Genomic DNA, 19,747 nt, shown 5'->3' on the forward strand with positions numbered 1-19,747 from the left:
AAGCTTGCTGTTTTTTTTTGAAATCTGTTAACTTTCCCAGGATTGCTGAGTCATTGCTGTGTCATTGCTGTATCAACTGGGACATACAAGTGGAAATTAATCACCCAAGTCTATTTTCCAAATCTGAAATTACCACCATTTTAATCACTTCTAGTTTCTTATTTTTTAGTTTATTTAGTTTAAAAAATTAGTTCTCAAGTTTAGATTCAAGGCTATAAATTTTTCTTGTGAATTGATGTGTGATTTTATTTTATTTTTATTTGAAATTCTTAGAATTACTTTTAGTTGATTTAACATTATTTAGTAAAAAGTCCCTGTGGAGACGAACTTTGATTACTTATCATTGTATTACTTGTTTGTGATTGTGTACACTTGCGCAATTATAAAGCAATAGAATTTTCACAACAAGTTTTTGGCGCCGTTGCCGGGGACTTTAAGTTCTAAATTTTGTTTTATCAACTAATTGACATTCTAAGAATTTTCGTGCTTTTAATCTTGCTGGTTTGTTTTTGAAATCTCAGGTATCTATAGTGTATGAACCAACAAGAGGACTTTGAACTTGCTCCTATTGACCCCGAGATTGAACGTACATTCCGAAGAAGAAGAAGGGTTCAAAAGGCTAAGGGCCGAGACATCATGGCTGAAAATTTTGATGACGATGGGGTTGCTCCACAAATTGTTAATCCCATCATATTGGCAGATGATCGAGCAAGGGCTATACGAGAGTATGCAGCCCCCATGTTTAATGAGCTCAATCCAGGCATTGTGAGGCCTGAAATACAAGCACCGCAGTTTGAGCTCAAGCCAGTGATGTTTCAAATGCTCCAAACCGTGGGGCAATTCAGCGGGATGCCAACTGAAGATCCTCACCTCCATCTCCGTTCATTCTTGGAGGTGAGTGATTCTTTCAAGATCCAAGGAGTAAGTGAAGAGGTGTTAAGGTTGAAGCTATTCCCATTCTCACTACGGGACCGAGCTAGATCATGGCTCAACACTTTGCCGCCTGATTCTGTGACCAATTGGAATGACCTTGCTGAGAAGTTTTTGAGGAAATACTTTCCTCCTACTAGAAATGCAAAATTCAGAAGTGAGATCATGTCTTTTCAGCAACTTGAAGATGAGTCCACAAGTGATGCGTGGGAGAGGTTTAAGGAACTTTTGCGAAAGTGTCCACATCATGGCATTCCACATTGCATTCAGATGGAGACTTTTTATAATGGCTTGAATGCAGCTTCTCGAATGGTGTTAGATGCATCGGCCAATGGTGCTATTTTGTCGAAGTCTTACAATGAAGCATTTGAGATTTTGGAGACCATTGCAAGTAACAACTACCAATGGTCCAACACAAGAGCTCCAACAAGTAGAAAAGTGGCGGGAGTCCTTGAGGTAGATGCAATAACAGCTTTGACAGCTCAAATGGCTTCCATGACGAATGTTTTGAAGAATTTGAGTATTGGGAACGCTAAAAATATTCAACCAGCTGCTGTCATTCAAAGTGATGATGTATCATGTGTGTTTTGTGGAGAAGGGCATGCGTTTGAGAAGTGTCCATCTAATCCGGAGTCCGTTTGCTACATGGGTAATCAGAATTTTAATAGAAACAATGGGGCATTCTCAAATTCTTACAATCAAGCATGGAAGAATCATCCTAATTTGTCTTGGGGGGGTCAAGGAGCAAGCTCAAGCACCGCACCAGCCCAAGGAAGACAAGCATATCCACCGGGTTTTTCACAACAACCGCAACATCCACAACATGCTCAAAATTCCCAACCAAGTTCTTTGGAGAGTCTAATGCGGGATTATATGGCCAAAAATGATGCGGTGATACAAAGTCAAGCTGCCTCTCTTCGAAACTTAGAGTTGCAACTTGGACATTTGGCCAATGAATTAAAAGCTAGGCCGCAAGGTTCTTTGCCTAGCGACACGGAAAATCCAAGGAGGGATGGGAAGGAACAATGCAACGCCATTCAGCTAAGGAGTGGCAAGAATCTGAAAAATTCTGAGGAGGAAATAAAGGGTAGTGGGGAGCCCACTTCAATCCAAAACGACGAAAAATTGAGTAAAAAAACTGCCCAGGAAATTGCTGATACCAGACCAGTTGATACAGCATCGGGTCAGCAACCTGACAGTCAGCAATCCGCACCAGTATGTTCTAATACTAAACCACCCCTTCCATTTCCTCAAAGATTTCGGAAACAGCAGCAAGATGGGCAATTCAGGAAGTTTTTGGATGTGTTGAAACAGCTCCATATCAATATTCCCTTGGTAGAAGCACTAGAGCAAATGCCAAATTATGTCAAGTTCTTAAAAGATATTTTGACAAAGAAAAGGAGGCTTGGCGAGTTTGAAACGGTCGCTTTGACCGAGGGCTGTAGCGCTATGTTGAAGAATAAAATTCCACCTAAATTGAAAGATCCGGGCAGCTTTACAATTCCAATTTCTATTGGGGGACGGGATGTTGGAAGAGCTCTTTGTGATTTGGGAGCTAGTATTAATCTCATGCCCATGTCTATTTTCAAGAAGTTGGGAATTGGAGAAGCAAGGCCAACCACCGTCACTTTGCAACTAGCGGATCGTTCCATGGCTCATCCGGATGGAAAAATTGAAGATGTTTTGGTACAAGTAGATAAGTTCATCTTTCCGGCGGACTTCATTATTCTTGACTATGAGGAAGATAGGGAAGTTCCAATCATTTTAGGGAGGCCATTTCTTGCCACGGGAAGGACTTTGATAGATGTTGAAAAAGGAGAGCTCACCATGAGAGCTCAAGATGAGCAAGCCACATTCAAGGTTTTCCATCCCATACGTGGCCCGGATGCAATAGGAGAATGCTTAGCAATTGAAGATATGGATCCTAACATGGTTGAGGAGTCTAAATTCAAAGTTAGTAAGAAGGTGAGAAAGAAGATTCTCCTTAAAGAAATTGCTAAGGATCACGAGGCACAAGAAAGCAAAGACAAATCATCAATTGACTCTAAAAAAACCCCCCAAAAAGAAGAGAAAGAAAAAGAAGCTTGGTAGAAAATTTCGGTCTCAAATGTTTGAAGTTGGGCAACAAGTAATTTTTTCCAACTCTTTAACGAAGGCTACTCATGGACGACTAGATTCAAGGTGTGATGGATCTTTCTTGGTGGTAAGAGTATATCCCGATGGGGTGGTGGAACTTCGTGATGCACTTTCAAGAAGAAAATTCTTAGTGAAAGGCCAAGGAGTGAAGTTTGGGGGTGGAGAGGTCAACCGAGAAAAGACCTCTATCTCTTTGAAGGATGTTTGAGACTTGTAATTTGGGGTGCCAAAAGAAAAAGAAAAAAAAAAAGATTGAATTGAAAAAAAAATGAAAAATTTGGAAAAAAGAATGAAAAGAAAAAAAAAATCAATGAAGGCACCCCTTGAAAAAAAAAAAAAAAGCAAGAAGAAAAGTTAAAAAAAAAAAGAAAAAATATATATATATTATATAATTAGTAAATAATTGTCATGGTGAAATTGAGAAATTATTTTCTTTCAATGTGCAGGAAATCAAGTGAAGAAGGTTGTAAAAGTGAAGAAATTTCAATTTGGGCAAAGAAATTAAGTTTGGGGTAGAAAAGTTGTGCCCAGTTGCTATAGCAATGGTTCAGCAATTTTATTTGGCAGCAAGAGTGTTCTTATATCAGGGTTTAAATGACTGTTGGTCTGATAAAAAGGAACACGTGAGAAATGTTAAGGAGGCAATCATTTGGTATGATTTTCTGTTCAGACAAATCATTGGGCTTGTACTTAGTTTTGCCTCTTGTGGATCAAGGACAGATGAGTGAATAAACAAAGTTTTCAATCTCAGTCATTTAATCAATTAGTTATGGGACTTATTTTTCTTTTTTTAGTCCACTGGGCCCCTCTTGGATTAGTTAGCAGAAGCCCAATACTCAATCCTTTGACTCAATAATCAAACCCTATCCAACTCATTCATCATCATCCTCACTCACGACCTAAGCAGCCACCTTCATCTTCCAGCAGTCAACAACCTTCGAACCACCCAGGAACTCATACCAGAACCCACTTCGACCACCTCCAAATCGAGCCCCGTAGCCATCACGCAAGTCACTCACCGCCAGCGACCCCATTACCTCCAGTCGACCCACCTCCGAAGCACCTCAGTCGAACCTCCGCCTGACTCCGACACAACCCAACAGCGACCCAGCTCCACCTCTGTTCACATACGCCAGCAACTCCACTCCGAAGCCACCATGAATCACTTGCTGAAGCCCCACTACTGTCCATTTTTGCTAGAAACTGAGGAAGCCAGCAAGAATCTCCATTTCACCATTCCATTCACCAACACAAATTCAAGGAGCAAGGTTAGTCCTTGAAACTGCAGTGAATCGTACTTAGGAATTGAACATGGTGAATTTGTGAACTTACACATTGGGTTTAAAGAAACAGAGAGATATTTAGTTTGAGTTGATTGTGGAATTGTCAGTGTATGGAATTGGGTGATTTGAGAAGAATAGTAGTGGAAATGTGCAATAGATGCCGAGTAGTGTGTGGCGTTGAACTGTGTGGGTGATGTAATCTGAATTTCAATGATATTTGAGAACAGTTGGGTGGCTGTAAATTTGTTTTTCTGGTGTAAATTTAGAAGCACTGTTGTTGTTGCTTGAGTAGTTTCAAACTGAAAAAAAAAAAAGAGTAAAAGAGGGGAACAATTGTTGTGGCTGCCGAGGGTGAAAGAATTTTAATGTAAATGCTTTGAATTTGAGTCGGTGTGGTTTGGAAAGAGTGGTGATTTTTGAGCAAGATTGGAGTAAGAATATAGTAGTGTATTGTTTGAATTAGGGGGTGTTGTGGGGCAACGTTTAAAAAGAAAGAAGAGGGGGAAAGGGAAGTTATTCCTCCCTGCTACCATTACTGCTCTTTGCCGCAAGGCGGGTGTACCCATGTGGAAGGAAGAAGGCGCCCTGAATCCTCGGGGGCCTATAAATTTTGGTCCACCTCGAGCCCCGAAAACAACGCCTACCCCAGCGGCGTCTTCAGCCACGGAGCCTCCCGTAGATCGCTTTGCTCGCTTTGAGCAAGTGCAACAACAAATGTGTGGTCGATTGCACGCGATGTGGGACTATGAGCAGAAGCGTGACGTCGTCATGGAACGTGCATTCAAGAGGACTACGCCCCGTTTTGATCCCAAGTTCCCGGACTTCCCTCAGCATGTTCTAGACCCGTGGGGAGGCCCATCAGCTTCGAACACCGAGGAGCCCCACGAGGACTCCGAGTAGAGGGAGTTTTTCTCATACCTAAGCTATTTTATATTTTTCTGTTTTGTGTTGTTTGTGTTTAGATTGTCTTGTGCTCATTGTGTGTTGTCTTTTGTGTTTGAAACTTTTATATTATGTTGTTTATGTGATTGTTAGTTTGACATTGAGAGATTTATGAGTTTTTCAGTGGCCTAGTGCTCTGCTCGATGATGATACTTTCCGCCCATTCCGTTATTTGTGTTGCCTAATTTTACTTGTTGCCTTATCATGTTGCATTGTTGGATATTATGGATGTTTTCCCTTAGTCTCTCCTCACTAGTTTATACTTGTATCATTTCACCATGCTTTGCCTTTCTCATACAATTATTTCACATGTCATGTTAGCATCTAGAATTGGTTAGTGCATCTCCTTGAAGCGAAATCCTAGTTCGACTTGTCCCTTAGAAATGATTTAGGCCATCCTTGGACGTTTGCGCTTTTCTAACCTTCCCTATAAAATGCATTTTTCCCTAGTCACCCAAGTTTGAGTCGTTTAGCCTAATCTTGTTGTGCAACCCGATCATCCATATCACATCCATTCTAACTTGCATTTCCACATATATCTTAACTTAATTGCTCACTTGTCAAGAGCCAAGTTTCACATTAAGTTTGGGGTGAGTGTGGTGAGTGTACTATGTGGCGAGCTAATTCAAGATCATACTTTTAGCCACATTGGGGACAATGTTGGGTTGTAAGTTTGGGGTGGGGGAATTAGCTCACAAGGTATATTAGTATGCATTTTTAATAACTTTCTCTTGCTATATATAAGTATAATGTAGTACTAAATTCCTTTGTAGTTTAAAAAAAAAAAAAAAAATTCAGCAAAGAAAAAAAATAAATAAATAAATAAATAAGTACATATATATATATATTCTTGCAACTAAGTTTGGGGTGTTCCACCCATTTGAAAAAAAAAAAGTAAATAAAAAAAAAAAGAGAGAATAAACATAGCAAGAGAAGTTAATTTTAATATCAAGTACTTGTGAGTGTTGAATTAGGGGAGTGAGTTAAAAAAAAAATAAATAAATAAATATCATTAGGAAGAGGCTCGGTTTTTGACAAGTGAAGTGGTTAGGTGTTGAGCTAGCTAAAATACATCCTTTACCATACCCTAACCCAAGCCTAGCATTACAAGCCTAATAAAGTCCTATTGATCAAGGGGATAAGTTTAGACTACATTAGTGGAGAGGAGTGCACTAATCCAACTTATGGAGCTGAAATGAATATAAAAAAATTTTTAAGGTAGTTGGAGAGAAGTTCAAAGTTTAGGTGGGATATACTTGTATAAATTGTTGATTAGGTGACTTTTGGGAAATATTAATGTTATCCAATGACAAAACATTAAAAGGGCAGCATATAAAGTTACGGCAAGCAATTTCATATTCCATTTAATTCCATTTTTTCTGAGAGCGTCAATGTTCACTAGGCCATCTTGAATTTCTATAGAATCTCTCATGTGTCTTGTGTGTGAGTCTTTGTGTAAAATTTGTTGTGTGTTTTTCTTTGTTTATTTTGTGTTGTCATTGCTCGAGGACGAGCAAGATTCTAAGTTTGGGGTGTTGATAACTCTAAGATTTAGAGTTATTTTCATATCTTTAAGCTTGAATTTAATGTGATTTGTGGATCAATTAATGTTTATATTGTGTAATTGTGTCTAGTTTGTTGTGTCTTTGTAATAAATGAAAGTGTGTGTGTTAGTAAGTGTTAAATAGACTTATGTTATTGTTTTTATGTGTTTTAAGCAGAAAAAAATACAAGAATAGGTATTTGAAAATGTTGGGACAAGGAGAAAAAGGAGCAGGAAAATGATTATTGCTGACTGGCATTGCTGTAGCAATCATCGCGTAGCAATTTGTCAGCCCAGTAAGTTTATTTTGGCAGATAGTCCAGCTGGCTTTAATGAAAAGAAAAACGAGCTGAGGTGGCAGAATTTGGCTATTGACTCAACAAACATGTGGAAAATGAAGGACAAGTGGGTGATGACTTGGATTTCCAATTAGGGTAAACTTTGGTACCCTAATTGGGGAACAAAAAGGAAAGAGGAGGTCATAATAGAGAGGTGGTGGCTGCACTTGAATAGTGGTACGAAAAAAATACAGAGAAAAGGTTTCTAAGTACAAAGAAGAAGAGAGTACAAAGAAGAAGAAGATTGAGAAGAAGGAGAAGAAGGCAACAACCAAAGGAAGGATTTGAGCTCATCACTCATTTCCCTTGCTCTCTACTTCGTTTGTATCATTTCCTTCTCTTCAAGTTCTCTTTAACTCCATGAACAATATGTTTTCTAGTTTTGAGTTTTTAATTTCAGCTATGAACTAAACTTTTTGAGATTTGGGTGGTTATGAACCCTTGTATGGACTAGTGTTTTGATTTTGCAATGATGAAGTAATCTTGGCTTAGTTCAATTAGTTGTGATGAAATGTTGAATGAATGTTAATTTTTGGCCATTTTTAACATTTAGCAAGCTAGATCTTACTTGGAAAAGCAAGACCTAGTTGAACTCCTCTAATTGATGCATGATTTTTACCTTTTCTTTTAGGTATTAATTAGTAGTGAAATAGGAATATTTTGCTACCATGTATAACTAAGGATTTGATGCTTTATTGGGCTATTTGTGATCTAAACTGATGTAGGAATGCATTGTGAGATTGTGAATGGTTTATTGCAAGTTTTGGAAAAAGCTTGCTGTTTTTTTTTAAATCTGTTAACTTTCCCAGGATTGCTGAGTCATTGCTGTGTCATTGCTGTATCAACTGGGACATACAAGTGGAAATTAATCACCCAAGTCTATTTTCCAAATCTGAAATTACCACCATTTTAATCACTTCTAGTTTCTTATTTTTTAGTTTATTTAGTTTAAAAAATTAGTTCTCAAGTTTAGATTCAAGGCTATAAATTTTTCTTGTGAATTGATGTGTGATTTTATTTTATTTTTATTTGAAATTCTTAGAATTACTTTTAGTTGATTTAACATTATTTAGTAAAAAGTCCCTGTGGAGACGAACTTTGATTACTTATCATTGTATTACTTGTTTGTGATTGTGTACACTTGCGCAATTATAAAGCAATAGAATTTTCACAACAGCTTTCTTAAGTGCATCACTTTTTGGAGGAGCGTATACGTTGGGATATAGTTTAGTCAGGGCAGTCATTACAGCCTCCATTCTAGTCATCTTGCCGAGTAATAACTCATTGAATTGATCTTGTCGAGTTAACCTGCTTTAGGCCAGTTGAAGTTGTCTTGCCATGATTACAACGAGATCTGACTCATCAGGTTGGCTCTTCTCTCCAACATCATCATCAGCGACTTTGTCCTGAGGGTCGTCTTCCTACATATCCTCTGGGGCATCTTCGACATTAAATTCAGCGTCCTTAGAGCTACTTTCTCCAGATTTTGTGTCCTTAATGATAGGATCATCTCAATTCAAAACTTCATCCCGACGACCTTTCTAATGACTAGTTACCTCTTAGGGGTCACTAGAGTCTCCAGCTTTGGCACCAGGACCAATAAAATGAAGACCAGACTTGGTTCGGGTTAGAGCCATGATTACTTGAATGTAATCTACAAATGGTCTCACTGCTTTCTTCAGCCCTCAATGAAAGCACTAAAATACTTACCGAAAAGAGAAAGAGTAAAAAGATAACCGATTTTTTACATGGTTGGCCCGTTAATTAGCCTTAGTTCACGAGTCAGTATGATTTCGTAGTTCTTTAAAGAATGTATGTTCTAAAGTTTGCCTGGACAAAGTTTGCAAGAAAATCCAACCCTTAATCTATAGCATTCGAGAGATATTTATAGTAGTTTGAGAATTACATTAGATTTCTCTTTTCCCTCTATTGGGGAGTACAGTAAATAATACCCTTAGGCTATCTCATGAAGTCCAGCCCATAAAGAAGATAATATGTTGACTAGGCAGATCGGATTTGGATTGATTTGGTATCATGTGTACTGATTGTGGACAATTAATCTATGAATTAATTACATAATATTCATTATAGAAAGTTTCCTCATTAACCTTGATACGATACTCTGTTGTGCTCTGAGAGTTGAAATTTCTTTATTTGTGCGCAGGAATAAAAAAGGAAACTAGAAAGATTTTTCAAGAACGCACTATCTCGTCCCTCCGATCTCATGGTACTAGACATGCTTCTGGACACGACTCACCGAAGGCGGAAGGCTTTGCGATTGCAGAACTAAGATACGTTCCTAGAAGGACATATCCAAGTGGGCTTAACCCACTTTACCTTGAGGGTCCCACTGGGTCTTGAGTGCTGACCTGGAATCCACGTGTCCAATGTTGAAAACACGAATAACAAAACTATTTAGTTATATTTTCATAAAAATGCTTCAAGATAATTTTATTACACATTTTGACTTATTCCATTTAATATTATAAAGTTTTTAGTGACATATTTAGTAAATATCACTACTACAAAATGGTTTTTATAGGCAATTTATTCAATCCTTCAGTAACAATTTTGAAGAAATTCAAAACCGTTAGCAATTGCTAAAAAGAGATAGCAACTATAGCTATATGAGACTTTATGGCAACTGTTATTATGTAATAATCGTTGCCATAAAATCCCATAGCTACAATTATTATAAAATAACTGTTGTCATAGGCACATTATGTAATAACTGCTACCATATGAGTCTTTTATTAGCATTTCATGTAATATCCAATTTTTTTAAAAAAAATTATTTACTTTCATATATATTTTTATTATTAATAATAATAATATATTTAAATTAAATATAAATTATATATAATAGATATAAGTTAAAATTAAGTTGACAAATATAAATTATTTGGTGGAAGATCACATGCCAAAGAAAGTGGTAAATACCGCCAGGTCTCTTTTCTTTCCTTGGCAGTCCGGACAGCCACATACACAGAACAGAAGATGCAACTGAGCACAGAACAAAGTTTGTATCACTTAACCTTGTCAACCCAAACCAAAAACTTATTGGGTTGCTGTCTATAAGAGAAGTAAAAAAGAAAAACTATAGAACAAGATGTGGGGAATAGTGTCAACAAAGTAGACTTTGGATGGAATCGGCCAACTAAAACAAGAGCCTATCCAACAAGCAGCTTTCTGTTAAAAAAGAAAAAATGCTGCTATAGCCAAATGTCACAACAAAACCCCCTTCCATATATCTAACAATTCCCACCAAATACAAAAAGCAACACCAGATCTGCAACCACTTATTATTCTTGTTCTCTCCCATAACTTTTCTTTTTCTCTCCTTTTTTGAGGGCAGGAGCCAAACATTACTATGAACTATACACTGGTCTTGTCTATCTACAAGAGAGCCTTATCCAGCCCTGACTCCTGAGCTATATATTTCATTCTGCAATAATTCGGCTCACCATATTTTAGAGCCCCCATTTCACCAGAGATATGAACTCATGTACAGCCTCACCCCAATATCAAGGGGTCCGTTGTCCCCACCAATTGCATGAAGTGCTACAGGAATTGTTGAAAGCGTATGAGCAGTAAGGGGAAAAAACAAAGGGTCTATTTCAATTTCCGAGGAGCCTGAGTTTGACATGTTAATGGAATTCACAGCAGATGAGTCAGAATGGAAGTTAGATCTCCTTGTAATGTCAGAATTCAGGTTACATGGACTAACAATCAATGCAACATCTTCAAGTGGCCTCCACCTACCAGGGCTGCCTCTCCGGAGGGACCGTCTGTTAGGATGTAAATTAAGCACCAACGATGATGTAGCTTCAAGCCACTCAACCATCAAGCCTTCAACTTCATCATAATTTATTCGACGTTCAATCTGAAAATATAAGAAGGTATAATTCAACCAGGAAAAAAAGATAAAAGGATTAAAGGAGGGTTCAAGAAAGCACTTACACCCAACTTCTGAACGTATATGGACATGAATCTAGGTCCCAAACCCAAAACTCTAGCTTCTGATAATAATACCTGCAAGAAGTTAAAGCATAAGACAGCAAAAAAGCAAAAAACTGAATACAGAACCATTAGTAAGGATAGGTGAGCACTCCTAATACATTATAGACATATAAATACATATAAAAAGTACGGTACATATAAATAACTAGATAATACCAAATAGAAGAAATAAAAAATATGTATTCAAACCAGAGGATTACTTTTTACCTGTTTCTTCTTCAGCAGAGCCCACATATACAACTTATCACAAGCATCATTAACATGTCTACTAGCCCGATTTCTATCATTGCAGTAAGCAGCAACTTTAGGAAGTATTTCCGAGCGTGGAACCCTATGCTTTAATGCTGCTGTAGACAACGCTTCCTTCACATACCTGGATTCAGCAGTGTCTTTCTCGAAATTAATACCAGTGAAACACTTTCTCAGTCCCTCGTGAAGTTTATTCAATGTACTCTCATGCTTCACATACAATTCTTCAGCATCTATAACTGCAGCAAGTGTCCGATGAACAATAATATCAGGATACCGACGTAGAGGTGAAGTAAAATGAGTATAGAAGGGAACAGCCAGAGCATAACATGCCCAATCATTTTCATTGTCTTTAAACTCCCCAGTACAAAAGTAAGTTGCCAGTTGCATTGATCTAGAAGCATAGTTCATAAGAATTTCAAAGAGAGTCGAATCATCCTTGAGTTTTTCCCTGGTCCTCTGCAATGACAGATTGAACTGGCCAGAAGTAGTATCCAACTCTAGACCATGTTTACAGCAAAATGCTTCAAACTCTTTGAGTTTCCGCATGTTAGGTTCAGGATGCCTCCGCAGTAGAGCACCATCAGGAAACGCCCTAGAGATAACTTCAGCAGCAGTCATATTTGCCAGAAGCATGAACTCTTCAACAAGAAAGTTAGAAGCCTTCCGTCCAGACAACATACTATCATTCGGATTTCCATATTCATCAAACAGGAAAACAACTTTGGATCTTTCTAGGCCTAGAGCCCCACTGCCATATCTCTTTTCCCTCAAAATCTTTGATAGTTCATGAAGGTCTTTAATAGAGTTAAAGACATCAACCCATTCAAAATAGCCATGCAACTGGGGAGTACAATTTCCTGAAAATAAAAAACGCCCAGTATCCATTGACCCATCAATAATTTCCTGTGCATGCTCATAAGAAAGTTTGCAGCATGAATTTATCACAGTACGACCAATCCACCGATCTACAACAACCCCAGCCAAGTTTATGTCCAAGAAAATAGAAAATGCAAGTCTATCTACACCTGCATTAAGGGAACCTAAATTCTCTGAAAGCAACGGAGGAAGCATGGGTATTTTCTTTTTTAACATATAAACACTGGTTGAACGGAGTTGAGCTTCTTTATCTAATTCTGTGTCGGCTAACACAAAATATGATACATCAGCAATGTGGATGCCTACCCTGAAAATGCCATTGGGTAATCTTTCGACTGAAAGAGCATCATCCAAGTCGGTGGCAGTGGAAGGATCAATAGTAAATATGCACAAATTTCTAAGATCCCTTCTACTTTTAAATTCTTCAAGTGGCACCTCCCAAGGAAGATGTGGAAGACATGCGAGTGATTGAGGAGAAAATTTAGAAGAACAAATAGCATTTTCAAATAAAATAGCACTAAGTTGCGACTCCAACTCACCACCTCGCCCAAAAGTATGCAAGATACAGGCCTGAGGTAAAATACTTTCTTCACCCCAAATGTCAATTCTTGCAGCAACCAACTCCTTTTCGATATTCATGTCACCATTCTCCAGCCTTTCTTTTAAGCATTCAGGTAAAGATTGCACAAGAACAATCATTTTTGGAAATTTGGGATCAGTTGGTGTCAATTGGATATACTCTTGGTCAGAAAATGCTAATGAAATTTTGTTCTTCTTAGCATTTTCCTGGCATGAGATCCATTGCTTAACATTAAGAAAACCAACGACAGTACCCCGAAGAGGAGACCTCTCAAAGACAGCTAAAACCTTGCCTGTTGGCCGTCTTGAAGGGTACAAACTGATTACAGCACACATCTTCTCTACTGCATTTCTAGCATGATTGAGTCCACTAGAAGAAGAACCCACATGTGAACCTAATGCAGACGAGTCACATCCATCATCACAATCATAAGTTGAAGGTCCAATTATCTCTGACTGATTAGGTTCCTCTAGAGAAGTAAATCTTTCAGAGTTCAGTTCCATCTCAGGGAGCAGGCAGCTACCAGTATAAGTATTATCAGAATCCACATTTATCTTCGCTTTACCTTTGCAAATGTTAACAGCCATATTATGAAATTCTGATGGCATGTTCGTAGCCTCTACCATTACAGAATTGTTAGAACTAGCCGTTGAGCCTTTCATTTTTGTCCATAATGACAAAGGATCAACCTTGATTGCTACAATATCACCTTCCACCTGCATAAAAGTGGTGAATTCATGCAACTGTAAGATTCATCTCTGCAGGAACAAATATAACAAGAATATCCAACATCAACAGCCTCTGAAATTAACAAGTAAATGCCGTTGCAAACTCATTCCATAAGGCAGCATTACATGCATTAATGTTCACAAGCACCTTTAAAATTGTCAGTAAAAGCCAATTTCCAAGTGCTAAAGATAAGACCAAGCAAATATAAACAAGCACGCAAGAAAAGAACGATAATATGCACAGTATTTGTAGAAATGTGAATTGTATTTAATTTCCATCATTCCTCTTTCAAAATTCTAACATTAGCATTCTCCATTGGTCAAAAGCAGATGAATAAACACAAGGGTTTGAGGGTTGACATGACAATCTCAACATTCACAAGATTGTTACAAAAAAAACAATCAATATAGTTTCAGCCTTAGAAAATACATCTTATGTACAACAAAAGTAAATCAAAATTAACCACAAAGTAAAAAATTATTTCAACGTTGTGATAGAACCGTAGCACTAGATTCACTCATAACAGAGCAATGACTGAAAATCATCTTTATTGGATGAACAAAACAGAGCTAGCAAGCTATATGTACAAATAGGGTTACTTCAAGAGTACCCTCCCATTGGTCACAATACTAGAGTTCCTCCCTGCCTTATCTTTATATACATATACAAATACTAGTTGATGGATGTGTGCCTATGGCACACTTAACCCATTTTTATTATTCTCAATCTCAATTAAGTATTGGGTTTTTTTCCCAATCAACTAAGTATAGCAATATTTTTATGATTTTTTATTATTATTAGTCAAGGTACAATGCAAGCTCTTAATGTAATTTCATTGTCAAAGTTTCTACAAATAAAATAATCCAACAAAATTTGTTGTCTAATACATCAAACTTTGGTATATATAAGCACTTTATACAGTTCAAATGAAGAAGAAAAAATACTTATTTCTACTTAATTATACTCTTAATCTTAAATATATGATTACATTGTGTGCTTGAAATTATTTTTGTTACTAAATTATAGCCACAATCCTTATCAAGTGTCATATTAATATTATTTATTTGTTATATGCTATATAGATTAGAATTTACAATATGCTCACTGTTAGACTTAGGAGTGTCAATGGGTCGGGTCAGATCTGATCCGTATATGATCCAACCTGATCCAGATCATGTAAGGATCTGCCCTGCCCCGCCCCGCTAGATCAAATACTCGGATCGGATCTGATCCAACTCAACTGGTATACTAAGTAAAATATATATATGATATATAATACATAATATAAATATAAAAAAAATATATACATAATATATTGTTTGAGGCGTACGCCTCGAGGTAAAAATGCCTCTAAGGCTTAGCCTCAGTCATTATCCATGAGGCTTATGCCTCAGCCTTGTGAGGCGTACGCCTTGAGGCTTAAGCCTCTGAGGCATGTGAGTAGGGATGCACACTGGGTGGGGAATTGGCAGGGAGTGCTCCCCCATCCCCATCCCCGTTAAAAATTTTAATCCTCATCGGGGATGAGACAGGGAATCCCCTACTGTGCGCGGGGACGAGGCAGGAAATCCCCGAATAGAAAAATAAAGTTTATAATAAAATCTTTAATATACAAAAATATTAAATTACATAAAAATTAAAATATTACACATTAATTATTATTCAATAAACTAATTATTATCCAAAACATAACTTAAAATTCATAAAAAGATACTAATATACTAAAAAATGCAAACATAAATTATAAATTATAAAATATTACTAGAAATATAAGATAAAGTACTAAACGGGTCCCCGTCGGGGCGAGGAGTGTGATCGCCGTCCTCACCACGTTTAACATTCGGGGACAAAAAATAATCTCTGTCCCCACCCCGTTCCCCATTTAGATAGAAAATCCCCGCCCCATTAGGGGCGGGTCCCCGCGGGGCCCCATCCCCGTGGGAGAAATGTGCATCCCTACGTGTGAGGCTTACGCCTCAACTAATTGAGTTGTTTTGGGCCTTTTTAAAGAGTTTCAATGGGCTTTTTCTAATGAGTTTCAGTGGGCCTTTTTAAAAGAGTTTAAGTGAGCTTTTTTTAAACTTTTCTTGAGCAATTTTGAGTTTTATTTTGTAAATTTTAAAAGCCCAAAACTAAATAAAACCCTAAACATTCATTACTTCCCCTCATCCTCCACAACTTGCCTTGCATGATAATCTTCTCCTTTCTCCCTTCTCTTCAAATACAAGGCTCTCCTCTCTCCCTTGAAACTTGGAATATGTCTTTTAATCTTTATGTTTGAAACTTTAGACTTCAAATTTATCATTTGTCTATTAATTAGGATTTTAATTTTGAACCTTTTATGCCTTTAGTTATATTTTAAAACTTTAGTTATATTTTAAAACTTATAGCTAGTAATTTCATGAATTTAATGACTTTATTATGAAATTATTTGTTTTTTGTTATGAATTTTATAATATATATTATGTTTATGAATTTTTTATTCTTATTGTCGAGGCTTACGTCTCACGGTACTATGGAAAAACACCTCAAAACCTGCTTCCGCCTTTCAAAACATGACATATCCTAAGAAAAAATTCTTTTTAAAAACTATATATATTTATGAGATTAAAATAAACAAAAAATGATGATTTCTCTGCGCATAAGCTAGAGATATTGTCATGTCCTCCACTCATTAATAGGTGAGATGAGAGTTTGTTAGCTGAATCAGAATATCAGGTTCTATTTCTTGGAGGTGGTAATTGAATATCAAGTTTATATAAACCATTTACTTGATACAGAGAGAGAGAGAGAGAGATATAGCAAATATGTATTGATAAAAGATAATATAAATCATCTGAGTTACACAACCTACACGGCCAGTATAAATATAAACAAAACTAGAATATACATAACACAGCCATGATGTTTTTATGCCACATCTGCCAATCATACAGTAGCATAGAAAAGGACAAATTTGTGAATTCCCAACTCTTGAAAATCGAGGGATTGTCCCCTAATACTGTTACCCCATATAACTCCCACATCTTCTTCTATGTTATTTAACTTTCTAGTATAATCCCAAACGAATTACAGAGTATAACATAAGCAACTGATTAAAAACAAAACTAACAGATAAAACAAAATCTTAACCAAGGCACACTAGCCTTCCAACATCATGAGAAAATTATAAATAAGTTTAATCAAACAAATTTGAATTAAATCTTAAATCAAACATTGAAACAGCATATGCACAAGTCAAAACTAATCAATTGACCCATATATAATCACCAAAAGAAATTACACAAGAAACTAGTCGCTAAAACAAATTAAACAGACTTCCCGACTTACCGCTCTATTCTGAGCAGCAATCCCACTAACAAGCACATCTGTAGGTACTCCCTCAATTCTGCAATAGGCCTACAAGAAGAAAACAAAGAAACATTTTTCACAATCCACCCCCAAATTATACAATAGGAAAATAGAAGTAAAGACACATATGTGTGTGTGTAAAGAAACAGAATGTCACAAACCTCAAGTCTATTGTGTGCATTGACCCGAAATACAGCTTTAAAAATATCTCCTTTCTGAGAAAGAAAAAAAAACATTAAAAACAACACATTAGTTACATTTTCAACAACATACTCCTTATATGGTTCTGAAAAGAAAGAATGAATATAAGCTAACAAACGAGAAGAATGGCTTCAAATTCACCTCTAAAGCGTCGTTAATAGCCTCTAAAGAATAGTGCGGAGAAAAGACCTTTTGCGCACAACCCTCCATCAGATGTGGAGAAGGAAAACCCTTGTTCATGAATGAATCAGATGAACCTTCACATATGACAGGCTTGGAACAAGATTTTGAGAACGATTTCTCACAAGGATCGGATGGTTGTGACATCTGATTTTGTTCACTTTGCGTATCTTTTAAATTAGTTTTTCCATTAATATGCATTGGGGGCATGGAATTAAAAGCAACATTAGATGCATTGGAAAATCCATGTTCATCCAGAGATATGTTCTCCAATTTATGTTGCGTCAGGGATGTGGTCACATGATTACTTTCTCTATCATTGCCCATGTGCTCCAATGCTGCACTAGGTATTTGATTTGCCGAGTTACCCAATGCTACAAAACAAATGAATGAGAGAAGGAGAGAGTTATCACATGCCAGAATAAGCTACAAACAACACACCATAACACAAAATTAACAGTAGAATGCAAGCCTGGGCAGTGACAGTGGATTAAGTCGTACCAACCAGCAACCTTCTCCTACATATTATCATATAACAACAGCCTTATTAATGTAATAATAGGATTGTCAAACCAAGTCGAATGGCCAGAATTTTCCATTACAAAAAAGAAAAAAAGGGCCAGAGTACGATCTTTAGCCCTCCTTCCCATCCCCCAAAAAGTAATAACAATATACAGATGAATAAAAAAGATTGTATAATAATATTGATACAATTGAACAGCTACTGTACGTCAATTTTTGTCTATAAATTTATAGATACAATTGAATTCAAAATCCTTTCACCATTCAAATTGCATTACTTCCATCACTCGTAAACAAGTAAACCAACCATAGTAAGAAGTCCAAAATTAAATTTCAACTCAAAAATCATACAAATTAACACTGAGGTTAGTTTCACATTGACAGGACAGTTTTGATAACAATCTAGCACCTGAGTAATAATTCCCAGCTTCTTCATTTGTTTTTGTTCTTGTTTTTTTAAAAAAAAAAATAATAAATTATAAACTCCTAACTTCAATCACAAGGAAACTAGCAAAAGCATTATAGAATAGACAACAACAATAATAACAAAAGAAATGTCCCAGACAAATAAATTTCACTTTCTATGCAGTAGATGTCTGAATCAAAAACAAAACAAAAATTCACAAAATACAATAAAATTATGCAGAGCAACATGTTTAAGAATAAGAAACAAAACAACTATTTCCTTTGGAGAAAAAAAAAGTACCGAAAGGAGAAGGGTTCTGTTTAGATCGTCGACCAGATCGGCGCTTCTTCTTCTTCTCCTTCTCGCCATCTTCAATCTTCTCAACTACAACTTGTTCTGCGGTACCTCTCATAGTGTATTACTTTGATTAAACCACGTACACAGAGTGTAAATTGCAATAAAAACACCAAATTCTCACAAAAATCAACTCAAAAAGAAAGAAAGAAAGAAAGAAAGAAAAACCTAACAAAATTACAATCCAGAATCTTCCGATATATAGTTTAAAAAATATTTATACACGGAAGAACCGAATTAGTGGGAGAAAAACGAAATCACCCTCTTTGAAACTACTAATAAAATATAACAACTAGAACCTAAAAAAAAAAAAAAGACAAACCAGAGAGAAAGGAAAGGGGTTTTTATAAGAAAAAAGAAGAGTAGTAACTTAAATTTGGAGGAAGAAGAGTGAGTATAGTATTGGTGAGTAAGATTAGAATAGTAGTAGTGTAATAAATAAGAAAGAGACGTTATGATTGGTCGGTTCGGCTATCTAAAGACATGGGGCGCCGACTACTACTATCTTCCCATTCCTCTACTCATTGCTTTTTCGGCTCTCTCTCTCTCTTTTTTTTAGTTGTGATGAAATGGGGTGACGTGGACGCAGTGAGAATATGGGATTGAAGGATCTTCTGACACGTGTGCTTTATCTTTTGGACTTTCTTGCAGGTGGGTGGGTGGGTACTCGGTGGGATGGGGTTGGAGAACTTTTTCTTTTTTTTTTTGGTTGGTTGTTTTTTTTTTTTATTACAATGAACTTTCATTGAATATAATCAGAGTTTATTACAACATAGAGAAATGGAGGAAAATCATCCATCCAAACTAATTTGCCATCCACCCTGAGTGCACGAACTGCTAACTCATGTGCAGCCATATTGGCCGAACGACGAACATGAATTAGAGATGCCTCAGGAAAATTGAATAGTAAACTAGCAATATCATCTAAAATAGAGCCAAATTCATTACAGAAGGAAGTTCTTCTAGAAAAAGTTGAAATCAAAGCTAAGCAATCAGTTTCAAACGAACTAATAGGTAACCCAATAGTAAGAGTCCAATCCAAAGCCACCATTAAAGCTACAGCTTCTGCTTCCATGGCTGCAAAAGTCCCTACAAAACCATAAA

General features: G+C 36.7%; 1 protein-coding gene and 1 non-coding gene across 4 annotated transcripts; both read right to left on the reverse strand.

The window, feature by feature from the left end:
* Window positions 1-1,077: 1,077 nt before the first annotated feature.
* On the reverse strand, window positions 1,078-1,184 carry LOC133032878 (small nucleolar RNA R71). Its single transcript, XR_009685463.1, has one exon. It is a non-coding gene; the product is annotated as a small nucleolar RNA R71 (small nucleolar RNA).
* An 8,855-nt stretch (window positions 1,185-10,039) lies between these two features.
* Window positions 10,040-19,187, reverse strand: LOC115710988 (DIS3-like exonuclease 2). Of its 3 annotated transcripts, XM_030639343.2 has the most exons (8): window positions 18,590-18,726; window positions 17,863-17,879; window positions 17,323-17,735; window positions 17,142-17,195; window positions 16,960-17,028; window positions 11,400-13,616; window positions 11,133-11,204; window positions 10,040-11,055 (listed from the first exon to the last, which is right to left on the reverse strand). In XM_030639343.2, the coding sequence occupies exons 3-8, from the start codon at window positions 17,686-17,688 to the stop codon at window positions 10,657-10,659; spliced, it is 3,177 nt and encodes a 1,058-aa protein (XP_030495203.2). In that variant the 5' UTR covers window positions 17,689-17,735; window positions 17,863-17,879; window positions 18,590-18,726; the 3' UTR covers window positions 10,040-10,656. The 3 variants fall into 3 exon arrangements, with proteins under 3 accessions (XP_030495203.2, XP_030495197.2, XP_060963048.1); XM_030639337.2 differs by lacking the exon at window positions 17,863-17,879 and having other exon boundaries at window positions 18,590-19,187; XM_061107065.1 differs by lacking the exon at window positions 17,863-17,879 and having other exon boundaries at window positions 10,040-11,027; window positions 18,590-19,169.
* Between the last annotated feature and the right edge of the window lie 560 nt (window positions 19,188-19,747).

The sequence above is a fragment of the Cannabis sativa genome, chromosome X (genome assembly GCF_029168945.1).
Source record: "Cannabis sativa cultivar Pink pepper isolate KNU-18-1 chromosome X, ASM2916894v1, whole genome shotgun sequence".
In the NCBI taxonomy this organism is placed as follows: Eukaryota; Viridiplantae; Streptophyta; class Magnoliopsida; order Rosales; family Cannabaceae; genus Cannabis; species Cannabis sativa.

What these genes read in the sequence shown, in the direction of transcription:
- LOC115710988 (XM_030639337.2), bottom strand. Translation starts at nt 18,701, where the DNA reads ATGAGAGGTACCGCAGAACAAGTTGTAGTTGAGAAGATTGAAGATGGC. An exon ending in ACAGAACCCTTCTCCTTTCG is followed by an intron (nt 17,736 to 18,589) that starts GTACTTTTTTTT and finishes TTTGTTTTGTAG; the next exon opens with CATTGGGTAACTCGGCAAAT. An exon ending in ATGCACACAATAGACTTGAG is followed by an intron (nt 17,029 to 17,141) that starts GTTTGTGACATT and finishes TTCTTCTTGTAG; the next exon opens with GCCTATTGCAGAATTGAGGG.